The 15,396-nt window shown below is 38.0% G+C and overlaps 1 protein-coding gene across 1 annotated transcript in view; it reads left to right on the forward strand.

The window, feature by feature from the left end:
- The window catches only part of MDFIC2 (MyoD family inhibitor domain containing 2), a 101,993-nt gene that overhangs the window by 53,590 nt on the left and 33,007 nt on the right, over positions 1-15,396 (forward strand). The window contains exon 2 of the mRNA XM_024123795.1: positions 5,139-5,177. Coding sequence (XP_023979563.1) covers positions 5,139-5,177 — 39 coding nt within the window. The remainder of the gene's footprint in view (positions 1-5,138; positions 5,178-15,396) is intronic.

Here is a 15,396-nt window from a genome sequence, read left to right on the forward strand (position 1 = left end):
TGCACACAGGATTTCACACTCGCCTATCACATAATACAATTCATTTACCTAGACCCCAGGAACAGTGGAGCAAAATACAACCCCAGTTTTGAGGAGAACAAAGAAAAATGAAAATCATGGCTTGAGAAAAGACATTTCAAAGACCTCCAAGACAAACCAACTGAAAAATCTCCAATCAAAAGACTCCGCAAGAAAATTGTACCACAGCCCCTAATCCTCAACAGACCTTAACAAGATGTTCACGAGCCAAAGACTCATGTCTGCAGAAGACAAAAGACATAGGAAACAATATAGTCTAGAGAAGGATTATTGTTAAGAGGCAGGAGAAAGATAAAACAGATTCCTCCACCTTACAATTAGAACGCCTAAAAAGAATAATCAGAAATATGCTCCAAACCATGTTACAGTAACTGTTATATCTTTCTGCTCTTGGGAAATTAATATTTAGGTTAGACCTGGGGCAATATTTTTAAAACCTTTTTTTGATGAGTGCTTTTACCCCACCTGACTAGACACCCCTGCCTGGCACAGATGGCCAAGACATTTGCTTTTTTAAATACTCCATATTTCCACAGCCACCCACCAGACAAAAATTAGATTACCAATGCTTGTGTAAACTTTCCAAGCTCTGACACAATAAGATTCCAGGAAATGTACATGCACAGCTAAAAGCAGCATTATACATAATGCACTGTAATTCCAACAGACAAGTTGCTATCTTCGATAGATACACACACTTTCCATGCCAAACACATGAACGTCAATACATTTTTCTCAAGTTAAAATGGAAACCATTTAACAGATATAATGGGCACAATGAATTTCATTTTGCATTACTAATGCAGCAGAGGAGAAGGGAAGCTTTGGCAAGGATTGCAGTAAGACCAAGAAAAACAGGAAACAACTTAGAAGCTATCATGGCTGTGCAAGCTATTGCCCTAAAGCATGGTCATGAACCCAAGGGCCACTGAGACTTCATATTCTCAAAACTCTAATTCCACATAAGCAAATTTTTGACTCATGGGAAAAAAGTAAAAAATGGACAAAAGCGTGGTTGCATTTTTCGCGAAAAGGTCAAGAGAACGTCACCATCGTTTCTTCCCACAGTTCCTGAAGAGATGTTATTATGACCAACTTGATTTTAGGGGAGATAAATTGGAGGCCAATGAATTAAATGACATGTCATGTGAAAGGGAATTAGGAAGATAACCCAGGAGCCCAAATCCCCAGCCTCTGCTTTTACCACCGGAAATACATATCCCCCAAGACTCCTTTTCATCACTGTTAAAAAAAAAAAAAAAAATCAAAAACAGCAATTACTTCATTGGCCCTTACCTTTATTTTAAAGTCTTTCTGGCACCTAAAATAGTTTACCTCAATCATTGCACAGCAAAGAATTTTTTGGTCCTTTCTACTAGATTTAGATAGTAAACTCTGAAGCCCTAGATAAACGTTATTATGCAATTTAGAATAGAGGTTTTGAGCACAGGCTTATTGCAATCAGGCAGACCTCACTTCCTAGCTGATCTCGCCTACTTAGTGAGATGGGCAAACTGAGTGACTCTGAGCAAATTCCGTTAGTTATCAGAGTTTCAGTTTCTCTATGCATAAAATGGGTGTATAATAGTCTTTATATTAATGGTTTTAGGGAAGGATTAAATGGGGCCATGTGTGTAAAACATTAGGTAAATTAATAGTAGCAAAGTCTAGCAGCAGCAGGAACCCTTCCTGGGTTCAAATCCCTGCTTCCACAGTTTCCTGGCTCTGTGAACTTGGATAAAAATCTCAGTTTCCTCACCTCTAAAATGAGGATAGTAATAATAATACCTTATAGGATTGTTCCGAGAATGAAAGTGACATCATCATAATAATGGCTTAACAATTCCTAACCTAAAGCACATTACATCTTAACCATAATCATTCTTTCCATCATATTTACAAAGGGGAGGTAACATCTTTAGTATCAGGCTCCAAAATAATTGATGAAAGTATCTCAAAAGGTAAATGCATATACAGAGATAAACTTGGAAAGAAACCAACTGGAGGAACAACATAAGACTTTCTTCATTACGTTTATCATGAGTTCCAGCAAGGATCTGTCCTTCTTTGATCTTATTTTTGCCCTTAGAAAAATAAAAACACATCTCAACACAGTGAAGTTTTCAAAGTGGAAATACGACAATATTCAGAAAGCCCAGACCTAGCAATTCTTCACAAATGCTCCCACTTAACAGCAACCGATGACTTTTTTGGCTATAATGTGCCATACATGGTACCTCATCTAATTACAGAAGTCAGCATCACCACAGTCAGTTCCGTGGCTAAAAATGATGTGACAGCAAATTGGTTACAAGACGTAAAAAATGGTGGACACAAAAATGAAGAATATCTTTGACTGCGAAAGGTCAAGATGAGTTAGTAAGCTATTAACTTGGCTCATTTTTCAAATGATGAGTCCATTTTTATGAGACACATTCAGTGTTTTCAAACTGCTTATCAAGATCCTAATTCTGTCATCTTAAAGGCCTGTATTACTCAAAATTTTAGAACACCAATTAATATCTTAGTTGTCACAGTGATGTGACCTGGAATATGAAAATAACTCAAACTTTTAGCTTGTTTTTGTCTTCCCATGCAGAGTAAACTTTTCAAAACGAGGGGCTTCTAAGGTGTACCACGTTGAGCCAGATAAAAAGTAAACCAGATTGGTATGATAGTCAGCAGTAGAAAGAGAAACAAATTAAGTACTTATAATTAAAGCCTGAGGAATGAAAGAATTCACACTTTCTTAGAGCTATTATTTCAGACAGTCTGGTGTCAGAATTAAAAGCCAACCAGTGCATCTGTTTACATTGCCAAGGATTTTCACAGTAAGAAGGGCTAGGAAACACATATTTTTTAATTAGGGCCCAAATCCCAAAGAACACCTAAAAAATAGGATGTCAAAAATAAATGTTCTTGTGATTTGTATTGTCCAATGTCTAAACAAAGACAAAAAATTATGTTTCTTACTTCTCCTTTATAAACACAAGTGAAAGGAAAAAAGAAAAAAAAAAGAGAGAAAAGAAAAGAAAAGTAATTCTGTTGCTTTGGCCACAGGCTCCTTTTTTATTATCCTGCTTGTTTCTGGCTTAGCTACTGCTTTTCTTCCCCAGGATGAAATAATATAGGAAAAGCCGATTAAGGAAAACTTCACTCACACAGAAGGTTCACCAAGATGGCTCAGTTACCAAGCCTTAAAAGCTGAATTACAATGGCCACCTAAAATGACCATTCTATACTTTAAAGTACATCTCCTATTTGAAAACTTTCAGTTAAGTCTTTGCTTATCTTGAGCTTTGAATTAAAGGAAAGTCCTCTTTAAAATCCACAGTGATGGATTGAAAGCTGTAGTACTCAAATCTACCATTAGCTTATTTTTACTTCTCACCAGCAAAATTAGAGGTATTTTCTGCAATTTCCAAGATCACTCTTTTGGTCAGTTGAAAAAAATATATAAATAGTAGTATTCTATACACAAAAGTGAAGAGACTTCTTTCCCTCGTCTATTTATTCAACAGGTATTTATTGATCATCTATTATTTGCCATATGCTGGGCTCGTTGCTGGGAAATACTGAACTAAACAAGACATCACTGCATATAGCATATAATCATAACACAAGGTGTTACCATCTCTAATATTGGAGGTATAGGGTTCTGGGAAGCGCTTACCAGTAGAAGAGGACTAGGATAGACTTGAGAGATGATCAGCCCTCATATCTTTTATTTGACAGAGGAAGAAACTAAGATCCAAAAAGATTGAGTTGCATAATCCCAGAGCTCTTCAGTGGAAAAAAATCACAGGACTAGAAATCATGTCTCCAAATTCAAATCTCAAACTCCCTACATAGCAATACACTTCTCCCCAGAACATAATTTTCCTGAAAACAATAATGCCAAGCCATGAATGCCAAGTCAAAGCAGTTGACTTGTTGGAAATATGCTTAGAGATCAAAGGGTCAACATTCTTCCTAATTGTATAGCATTCCGGATGGTGGAGAGGGAGGGCTCAGAGGTCAGACCCAACTGGATCCTAACCTTAAATCGACCATACCTAACCAGTGACCTTGGAGAAGAATGAAACTCTGAAAAATCATCTGGATTTTTAAAAAATCTTCCAAGTCAGGATCACTATATCTACATGAAAGGGGTACATTTCATGAAAGAGTTGAATTGAGTAGAAACTAAATACACATAAATTTTTGTCCCCTCTTCTCACTCATGTAAATTGAACAGAACTGATTGAAAGACCAGGTTAGCAGAAACCACACCTCAGTTTCTTTACTTCTTACCAGTTATTTTAGCATAAGATCCAGCCTCCAATTTTAATCCATTTTTGTAGGTCATTTTTGGCATACCTCCACATAATTTAACATTTCTACTCTGTGAACGTTTTGGGAGTTAGAAAGCAGAGATTAAACAATTGAATTTCGAGAATTTCATCAGCATACATCCTCTAAAGAGAGATGGGAAGGAAACAAGAGTCAGAAGAAATATTTAAAATGAATAAAGCCCCCTATATAATGTCGTGGGCCTCTTTCCATTATAGAACACAGAAAGCCAACTAGCATAGGTAAAGGGAATTTGTAGATTCACGTATCTAGGAGGTCCAGGAGTAGATGAGCTTCAGATTTAAGTGAATCCAGGGACCCAAATGATGAATTCAGTACCTTGTCTTTACTTTTTCTTTGCTGTTTGGCTCCCTGTTTTGGCTTTATTCTCAGGCTTTTTACACAAGGCAGGAAAGATGGCTTCTGTCAGTCACAAGCCTACATTATCTTTCTATCTCACAAAGGAGGAGAGAACCCTCACTTCCAGCAGGCTAATCTCAAGTCTCAGGGAGCAACCTGATTGGTACTGCCTGGTTCTTAGAGCCATCTCACAACAAACCTCTATGGCTGGGAAACAGAGGACATGGGTTACCATGTCTCTGTACATGGAGCACTGATGGACAAGACCATTCCACTCAAGCTACATGTAATAGGTCCTCCGTTGGAAAGTGGGTTTCTCTTTCCTGAAAAAGGGAGTAAAGGGATCCTGGAAAGGCAAAAAAATGGATATCCACTCAAATAATGATTTTTAATTTCCCTTCTTTTAGGACCATCCAGCTCAATTCAAAATCCTCTGGAAGACCCTGGTTGGTTCATTTTATTGCTTTGTAGTAGCTTCCTACACTGGCTAATGGGTACTTCTGGTTCAATATGATAAGGGAAGGACTCCACCTTTGTCCACATTCACAGTATAGTGGCCACAGCACCAGCACACACATCATCACACATCTGCATTATTCAAGGCATAATGCAATCAGTTTTTACCTTGAAGGTGCTTATACCCTATCTCTGCATACATGTTAGGTCACAAAACTTTAAAAATCATGTACTCATTTATACAAAACATGGATTCAGAGTCTATGTTTAGGACCCTGTGTTCAGCTTTGAGGGATGACAAAAACATCAGTCTCTGTCCTCGAAGGACTGAGGAATCTCTCAAAGATATCACTTGAAGCTGGAATGTGCAAAGAGGACTCCATGTATAATTAACATCTGAGCTGGGTTTGGGGGCATAAGTAGAAGTTTCACCGTTAGGCATGTACAAAGAGGCCAAGACAGAAAAGTTGAAATGTGCTTTCTCGCTTAGTGAAGAGATGACACAGAGGAATGGGGAATAAATAGCAAGGTAGCTTTTAAGCATTCACCAATGAAAGTCTGCCTAAATATGTCATGGTTCTCCAGTAGGAGGCAATACTGTGCCCCAGTTCTTCAGGAAGAGGCAGGGCTAAATGAGCAAGATGCATTAATGAGGAAAAAAAAAAAATCCAGTGTCACATTGACAAATATAGTACGGCCCATTTACATTAAGTAAAAATCAGACATGCATATGTTCGTTAATGTAGATAAAAGGTCTAGAAATGAGTTATCCCAAACTGAAAATAGGAACCACCTCCATAAAGAGTAGTAAGAATGAAGCAAGCAGCAGGAGTGAGGTGGGAATTTTCCTTTGCTTTTACACTTCCGTATCACTTAAGCTCTTTTTTTTTTCCACAATAAAATTTTATCTACATGTTGCTTGCCTAATAAATAAATATTGTTTACATAGAAGGAAGTTTTTGATCAAAATCAGGACCAAAATAACACTGGCAGGATAAGGAGTGTGAACTTTTAAAAATTAATGTTCTTGTTATTTTTGGTTGTCAGTGGGGTAGATAGACAATACCCTGAGCAGGACATTAGGAAGAATAACATTTTGCAGGTGGGATTATCTTCAAGCCAATAAACAAATAGGCAGGTAGAACTCTCTGGAGGTCATTACATAGATAAATACATATATTTTGTAGGTGTATATATATATATATATATATATATATATATATAAATTAAACAAATATATAGCCTAAATAAATATATTTTATATAGGAGGTTATTCCAAATACATATAATGAACATATATAATAATGAATATACATAAATGAATAATAAGAGTTAGGGAGAGAGAAGAAAGACAAGTTCTTTTCTGAGTATGAGGGATTTTAAGATATCAAAGAAATGCCTTTAGGGATGTTTGCTTGCAAAGTGTCTTAAAGACAACACGTCTGGATACGGAGATCACAACAAGCAGAGTCGGATTTCAGGTTACACGTGGCAATCATCTACATGAAGATGAGAAGTAATGAATGAGGTCAAAAGGTCATCAGGGAATAAATGAGGTTAGCAAGGGAAAGAGTGAAGAAAGCCTAAGACAAAGCTTTGAGAAGGATCATCCATTAAGAGAAGAGAAGCAATGCACTGGCTCATTCATTCACAACTAATTTTTTTCAAGGACCCTGAGCCAAACACTGTAGGTTTTGAGGACAGAATAGAGTGGTGGAAAAAATGGCATGGTGACCGCCCACAGGGACTTATAACCAGTGGAATGAGAACACCCACTAACGTTAACTGAACGCTTCGTGACTTTGCAATGACATTGAAGTATCACATCAACCTTAAAACAATGTTATTATCATCTCCTCTCTATGGATGAAGACATGAGGCTTAGTGAGGTGGGCAATGTGTCCCAAGTCATACAGCTATGAAGTGGCAGGGACTTGATTTGAACGCCAAGTTTATCTACCACCACAACCCATAAGCCTGTGTAATGCTGCAAAGTGGCCAACCAAGGGGTCATAGAAGAAAAATGAGAATAAGAAAAAACAACAACAGCATTCTATGCTAAAGAAGACAGGGACAGAGTCATGGGCCTGCTAAGCCATGTTATCAAGGAGGAGGGAAACTGATGCAAGATCACTGATTTGATGATTAGAAAGTCATATATTCATTCATTTATTCACTCAACCAATATGTATTAAGCAGCCAGCATGTATTACCGCATGGGCTTTGAAAGATCAGTTTTACTTGTGTGGGGATGGAAGCCAATTGTGAAGAATTAAGGAATGAGTAGATGGTAAAATTGCTTGTGTTAAGGACTCCTCTGAAGAATTGGGTGATGGAAAAATTAGCTTAAGAAGGATTTTCAGGCTATGGTGTACCTAAGCAAGCATGCAGAGGGAGGATGGAGTCAGTAGAGTGAAAATACAGGGAAAGAGGATGATGGTGAATACAGACGCTTCCTATGGATGGAGAAAGAGAAGGAGACGCAAACTCCTGAGGGAGAAGGTTATCTTTAAAAGGAGGAGGGTCCCTTTTCCTCTGATAGGGGAGAGAAGAAAATATGAAGGAACTGAGAAATGCTGCTGCAAAATGCAATCACAGGAAACTGTACCCATAAGATTTTATGTGCACATTTCCAGACATTGGTTCTCGACCCTGGCTACACACTAGAATCATCTTGGCAGTTGTTACCAACGGTGATGCTTAGACTGAACTCCAGACCAATTAAATCAGAAAAATGTGAGGCTTCTTCAGGCTGAGGATATCCAAGGCTGTAAAGAGGACTTGGAAAGGTGTGACTAGGGGGGAGGTTACATGTGATAACAACTTGAGTAAAATCTGAAAAACTAGGATCCAATAAAGAAATGAATTTGCCTAAAATAAAGGAAGGAAGGAAGAAGTGGGCAAGAAAATAGAAACACTGGTATGTGGGCAGATGACAAAGGATCCTTATAAATTTCCAAATTGCTGCAAAGTAGATACACGTGCATCCCATTACTTACAACCATAAACTGTACTAAGCACGGGTCTTAACAGTACTACTCTCTTTTGTATTCCCAATCAATCTACATCAGAGTCCCTGGCATACAGTGGATACTCAATAAACATTAGTTGAATGAATAACCTAATAAAAAAATAAATGTATAACTCAGGTGGCAGCCCAGCCCTCTCTTCAAGTGTCTAGAATCCTTGAGAAAGGTGGAATCGTCTCATACGCAATCCCAAGTCACTCACTGCAAATACTTCTCACGTCTCAGATCTACATGGGGCCTCAGCTGGTTTCAGGGGATATGATTTCAACATCTTTATTCTTAATGCCATCAACAAAAGGTTATGTGGGTAATCGATTTTTACTAAAGTTTTACAAAAGTGAGAAAACAATGGGGAGGGGGCTTTATCAGCAAAACACCAGCCAGCAAGCAATTTAAGATTAGCTATTAGACAGCCATAGTGTTAACTATGCCACTTGGCCGTTCTCATTGGCCATTATTCCATGCTGAGTCCTCGCCTCCTGCCATCTTGCCGCACTCTTACTTCCGTCAAGCTTCACCAGTACCATCCAAACCACAAATTTCACCTTTTCTTACGCAGAGCAGTTTCACTATGACTATCTCCTACATCCAGGCTTGGGGGGGATCTCACTTTTCGTACCTAAACTTTCCCAGAAGTGCTTTTGCCAAACCAAAGGTTAGATATTAACCCCAACCTTTTTAGGGCCCCAGACTTTCATAGCCAATTATGATTTTAAATGGCCATTTTTTTCCTTCCTTCCATACAAAAGAATGAATCATCCTGGGAAAACAAACGGAAAATCTCCAACCCAATAATAAATGAGGCCCCGTGAGGGAATAAACATTCGTCATTGGAAGTCCACGGAATACGTATACACGTTACTGTTGAGAATAATCCTTACCTTCCTTATTGAGGCGTCTCAAAATTAGTGTCTTTGTCTGTGAATGTCATCATCGTATCCAGTCACATGAGCAGCGATGTGAATACGGCGGGCACTCATCACAGACGCACTAATCATGAGGATAAAGGGCAAAGATGAGATACTCTCTGAGATTTTATACCTTATAATAATAGTGGTAATAATAGCTGCTTTGTATGTCCAAAGCCGTTTAAAAGCATTAACATTTCACATGGCCACACATCCTCAGAAAGCAGATCAATATTTATTCTTCCAAGTGTGTCGAGTATACAGTTGCGGCACCTCGAGGTGAAAGTGTCGCCCTGCCAGTGTCAGCCTCAGAACTTGGAAATCACATCCCCAGTTCATTATGTCAGAATAATAAAGTGACCCCGGCTGGCTGAATGTATTCATTAATGGCTGGGGGGGGGGGGGCAGGGCGGAAGGAGAAGACAATAAGGCTTTCGGAACTCACAACGCTACATAGCCGGCAAGGAAACACTATTATTTGGTGTTGCATCAGTTCTGGAAGGGAAAAACATACACACACATCACACATCACACATCACACATCACAGCAGTCCTGTTTAGTCCTTTCCAAAGAGAATTTATTTTTGTAACTCCTGATCCAAGTAATTTTAGTGCCACTGATTGGAAGGGGAGGGGGATGGTAGTAAGAACTTCCTTCTGGAGTCTCTCTCTCTCTCCCCGCTTAGTGTGTGTTTTGCTGATTAAGCAAATCGACCTTAATTAGGAACGAAGTAGAAAAGAACTCTGCAAGGTTTCCTTAAGCAGCGTCAAAACGACCACAGCCCATTCTCAGAGCCCATTAAGAGGTAATCAACCAAGGCAACTAACAAGTCACTCAGACCAGACTTTTGGAATTTGGCTCTTTTGTTCTGTCAGTTTGAAGAGCGCTGGGCGAGTGATGCAATTTAGAAGGGAGCTCTTTCAGAGCTTTCACTCAGGAAGGCATCGAGAGCTCTGGGGGTAGAGCTTACTTAGCTCAGAAAAAGGGAAAGAATGCAAGTTTGCATTGACAGCTTGATCCCAGAGAGAGGCTGCGGGGCTGCTTGTCTGGCGGGTCCTCTGGGTGTGGATGAGGCACAGGCAGGAGCCTTCGTCTTAAGTGAACGTGCGCCTCCAATATTAAAAGGACAATTACCTTCCTGTGCATTGCTCGCTGTTTGCTACTGCTGTTTCCTTCAATAAAACCTCTTTTCACTTGCCAATGGGAACCTGTCAGGCAATAGTATTTTTCAGGCATGATACACATACTAAAATGCCCTTGTGAGCTTTTAATACATTTACAGTTGATAACAATAGGGCTGTTTTGTCAGGAAAGGTAAAAGAAAAGTATTTGTTACAAATGCAGAGCAATGGCAAGACAGGATGGACCAGTGTTGCTGTGCTTCGTGGCTGCTGGTCCCTCCAAAGTGTCAATCCAGCTGCCGGAGAGCAGGGAAAAGGAGCAAAATGTGATCAGGGTGTGGTCTTTTTATTCAAATTGAAATTCACCTCTTTTTTTCTAACATAAATACATTTTATAGACAATATATTGTTTCAGGGAGTAGAACAGATATTCTTCTTTGGTGATTACTTATTGATTTTCTTTTGTCTATAACAATTTAAAGTACTTTATTGCTTACATTTAAATAAATGCTAAATCAATAGCAAGTTATACAACTATATAGTAGATATATGTATAGAGACATTATCCAGAATTCATGCCCGGGTCAGAATGGAGACTTGTAGAAATACTCACTTTAGATGACTCTTATAAGAGCAGAAATGTGAAGAAAAAAAAGATCTTACATTTCATCCTCAATTTTTTTAACATCTTTATTAGAGTATAATTGCTTTACAATGGTGTGTTAGTTTCTGCTTTACAACAAAGTGAATCAGCTATACATATACACATATCCCCATATCTCCTCCCTCTTGTGTCTGCCTCCCACCCTCCCTATCCCATCCCTCTAGGTGGTCATAAAGCACCAAGCTGATCTCCCTGTGCTATGCGGCTGCTTCCCACTAGCTATCTGTTTTACGTTTGGTAGTGTATATATATGTCCATGCCACTCTCTCACTTCGTCCCAGTTTACCCTTCCCCCTCCCTGTGTCCTCAAGTCTATTCTCTAAGTCTGTGTCTTCATTCCCGTCCTGCCCTTATCCGTTCATCTGTCGATGGACACTTAGGTTACTTCCATGTCCTGGCTATGGTGAACAGTGCTGCAGTGAACATTGTGGTACATGACTGGTTTTTGTTTGTTTTTGTTTTTTTTTTCATGACTGTTTTTGAATTATGGCTTTCTCAGGGTATATGCCTAGTAGTGGGACTGCTGAAACGTATGGTAGCTCTATTTTTAGTTTTTTAAGGAACCTCCATGCTGTTCTCCATAGTGAAGTTCACCTTTTTAATAAAGACCTTTGTTTGTTCAGATCCTCTTGGATGATAACACAAGCCAGGTAGGCGGTGGGCGTGCAGCATCCTTATATTTGAATATACATTTGGCTCTTGGATTCACCATGGAGCACTGTCTTGAAACCTCAAGCAAGATGAATTGTTCCATAGATAAACCGCCACTTAAAAGAGATGTCCACCCCAAAACTAGAATCCTTGAGTTATAAACTACAGTTTGCTGTGATCACAGCTCAGGTTTGTTTCGTTAAACGAAACCAGATATTAAATAATAAATAATCAATAGAGAACGTCTATCAGCCAATTTCTAGAGAGATTTCTGTTGTCATTCAAACAACCATTTGGCTAGAGTTTTAAAAAATATATATATGAGTCATCTATTATTTGCATAATGGTAACAAGTTGACAGAGATTTTGAGAACCAAATAATAGTTCTGGGGTCAAAAATAAAGATTTTGATACTAGCCCACAAATAAATACATATTTTCATGAAGGGACATACTGGTGAAAAGAATTTCTGTTGTCATCCTAAGGGTGAAATGGATCTTCTGCATTATTCTGCAGGATAAAGGGAACTGGGGGTCATTAAACTATGCTCCCCTTCAGGAAAGAAATAATACGTGGTATTAGTTGCTCAACCTGTATTACGGTATCTACCAATGGGAGACAATATACAGTTAAGAGGACAGCTCCCATATCTGACAGTATGGATCCAAATCCTGGCCACGATATTGTTAATTCTACGATCTTAAGTAAAATGTCTCCAACTCTCTGAGCCTCAGTTTCTTAACCATTATTGTGTGATGGCAGTAATAGTACCTCCTAATATACAACTACATAGTACTACTGTTACAGTATCTACTAAGTACATTTCTTATAGGAGAAAATTAAGTAATAAATATACTGTATTTTGTATCAATCCTGTAACCCTATAAATAGTAACTCGTTATTATTCTATAATACTTACTGAAACATATTTATTGATTACTTATGAGTTGTATTCCAAATTAACACGTTATTAACCAGATTGATTAACAGTAGTTGCTGTAAGCAACCCCCGAGTTTCCACGGCCTAACTTAATAAACGTTCACTCGTGGCCACCCAAAGTTCAATGCAGATAAACACTTCTCAGTTGTCTCCTACCACATGGTGACTCAGGGATCCAAGCATTTTTTCTCTTGTGGCTCTGCCATCTCTAGAAGCCCCCTCAGAGTTTTCTACTGTATTATTTGCTTTTATCTGTCCAAGAAGTAAAGAACAAAATGTGGAGAATCACAGGGCGTATTTTAGGGGATAAACTGGAAGTGAGGCACATTATTTCTGGCCGCATCCCTTTGCACAGAGCTATGTACATGATCCCACCTAGATGCAAGGAGGCCAAAAAACATACTTTTACTGTGTATCCAGAAAGAAGAAGAAGATTTGGCTCAGTAGACAGCCAGTCTCTGTCACCAACATAAACCTTTATTAGCTGAAGTCAGTATAATTGAGAGTAGTTTCCTTAGCCATATTTGAAGCACTGCGTTTGCCAAATTATGCAAATTAGGAGCTTTCTGAATATATAATGTCCTTCTTAGATGCACTGGCGCTGTTGACCACTAAATTCTTTTATACACTCACCTTCCTTGGCTGTCTCTGGGTTTTTCTTCTACCCTCTGACTATTCCTCCTCACTCTTCTTTGCTGATTCCCTGTCTAACATATGTACCAGAATGCTGATAACTGAACTCATTTTTCATAAAAAGTTTTACTTTTTTTTTCTTTTTTTAACAAAAGAAAACGTGCATTCTCCCTACTCTTCCTCAGATTCCGCTCTTGACTAATCTTCTCTGGGAAGACCTTTTCTAAGATGGAGACTGAGCTGGGTGCCCCTCACCAGTATCCCTGTAACCTCTGTCAGAGCATTTGTTACATGGAACTCTCAGCGTCTCCTTAGCGGAGTCTGCTCTTTGGAAGTGATTTGAAAACTGACTCTTGTCTTTTACCTGAGTTTCTCCTCCCCTAGTATAATAGTGTCTACCACATAGCAGACAATACCATTCACTGAATGAATTAAGGAATTTCGAGGTAAATCCAGCTGTACATCTTAGTCAATAAAGAAAACCAAAATACAAATGGAACTTCAGTGCTATCAAAGAATAAATGAGTCATGAAAAAAATTAACGGGAGGAATATACATTTACCTTTATAAAAGTATAAAAATCTTTTTTTTTCCAATTTTCAACATTTAACACCATACCTTTTAAAAAGTAAACAATCTTGAATGTTGCACCAGTTTCCAGTAAATTGACTTTGGAAATATTTTTATTTCCTTCATGTATTCATATACTATCACTTGAAGAGAAAAGACAACTTAGAACAAGCCTATCAAAGAGCCTTCTCCCAAAACTTGCATGCTATGTTAAAAAAAAAAAAAAAAAAAAAAAAAAGACCATCTCTGAATCTCTATTAGTGAAACTTTTCTTTTGGCAGCCTAATATAATTACAAGACAAAAAGTTCCTTCTAAGATACAAGAAAAATACTTATGCTAAAGGTGGGTGACTTTTCAAATTAAACTTTGATTACAAGATTTTTTATCAAGGTTTTTCCATTCATTCACTGTGAAAATATATAGTGTGACATTTTCTTCAGTATTTTTGCATTATTGTCTATTTTACATCTTATTATAAATATTCACCTCTAAAAAGTGTCTTCCTTTATAACAAAACTTCTTAAACTTAAGGGTAGTAAAGACTACTGTTAGCACCTTATTCAGTTCCAAATATTAAAATATTTCGCACTAAATCCTAATAATTCTGGTGACCTATTCAAACTGATATCATTAAAGTTTCTCCTTTGCATTTAATATATACTGCATAGTCTATTACCATTATAATACCACTATATTATCAATATTACTTATTATATTATACGTACTAAGAATGTTATTTCTTGCCTATTAAGTCTACTTTATCATAGGCAGGGCACCATGATAATTAAAAGCTCATCTTCTTTTCTGGAACCAGACTTCCTGAGTATAAATCTCAGCTCTGCCATTCACTATCTGCAATTACAATTCATAACTTATATTACCTATCTGAGCCTCAGCCTCCTCATATATAAAATGTGGATAGAATAGTCCTTAGCCCATAGGCTTGTGGTGAGGATCATATAAGCTTACACATGAAAAGTCTTAGAACATCTTCTGGCACATCAAAAGCCTCTAGAAATATTTAGCTATTATTACTTACTGAGAGAGTACTATATGTTCCGTTTTTCTAAATTTCTTATTTCTGTTTTCCCCCATTCATCCTACTTTAATCTGCCTTCTAGCTTCACCCACCTATTGAAATTCCTCTAGCAAATTGTCACCAAATTACCAAACTCGGCGGTTTGTTTTCCATCCTGAAGTATCCTTCCTTCTTTACAACATGTGGCCTTTGAATCACCCATTTTTTGGAAATGTTCTCATCTCTTGCGCAAGAAGAGGCTCAGAAAAATTCAGAGAGACTGATATTATAGTTTTGGCCCCAGAAAAAATAGTGTAAGGAAAAGGTTGTAATTGGTTTACAGGTAATGTGATGGAAAGTAGTCCAGTAAGAATAGCTAGACTCCTGGACTCCAGTTTACTTTCTCTATAGTTCATCCTCCATATTGGACTTTCTAAGACAAATATATGATCTTGTTTTATTTCTGCTTAAAACATTTCTTTCAGGCTCTTAAACAGGAGTTAAGGGAACTTGGATATAGTTTGCATGTTTGGGGGGCGAGGGGTCAGGAATCTGTATTATATGTGTGTGTATGGTACATTTTTCCAAGGAAAGAGTTCATATACTTCCTTGGGGTCCATTCCCCCTAAATCAAGAACCACTGGCCCAATGGCTAAAGTCTAAAATCCACAGA

Source organism: Physeter macrocephalus, chromosome 18 (genome assembly GCF_002837175.3).
Source record: "Physeter macrocephalus isolate SW-GA chromosome 18, ASM283717v5, whole genome shotgun sequence".
Taxonomy (NCBI): domain Eukaryota; kingdom Metazoa; phylum Chordata; class Mammalia; order Artiodactyla; family Physeteridae; genus Physeter; species Physeter macrocephalus.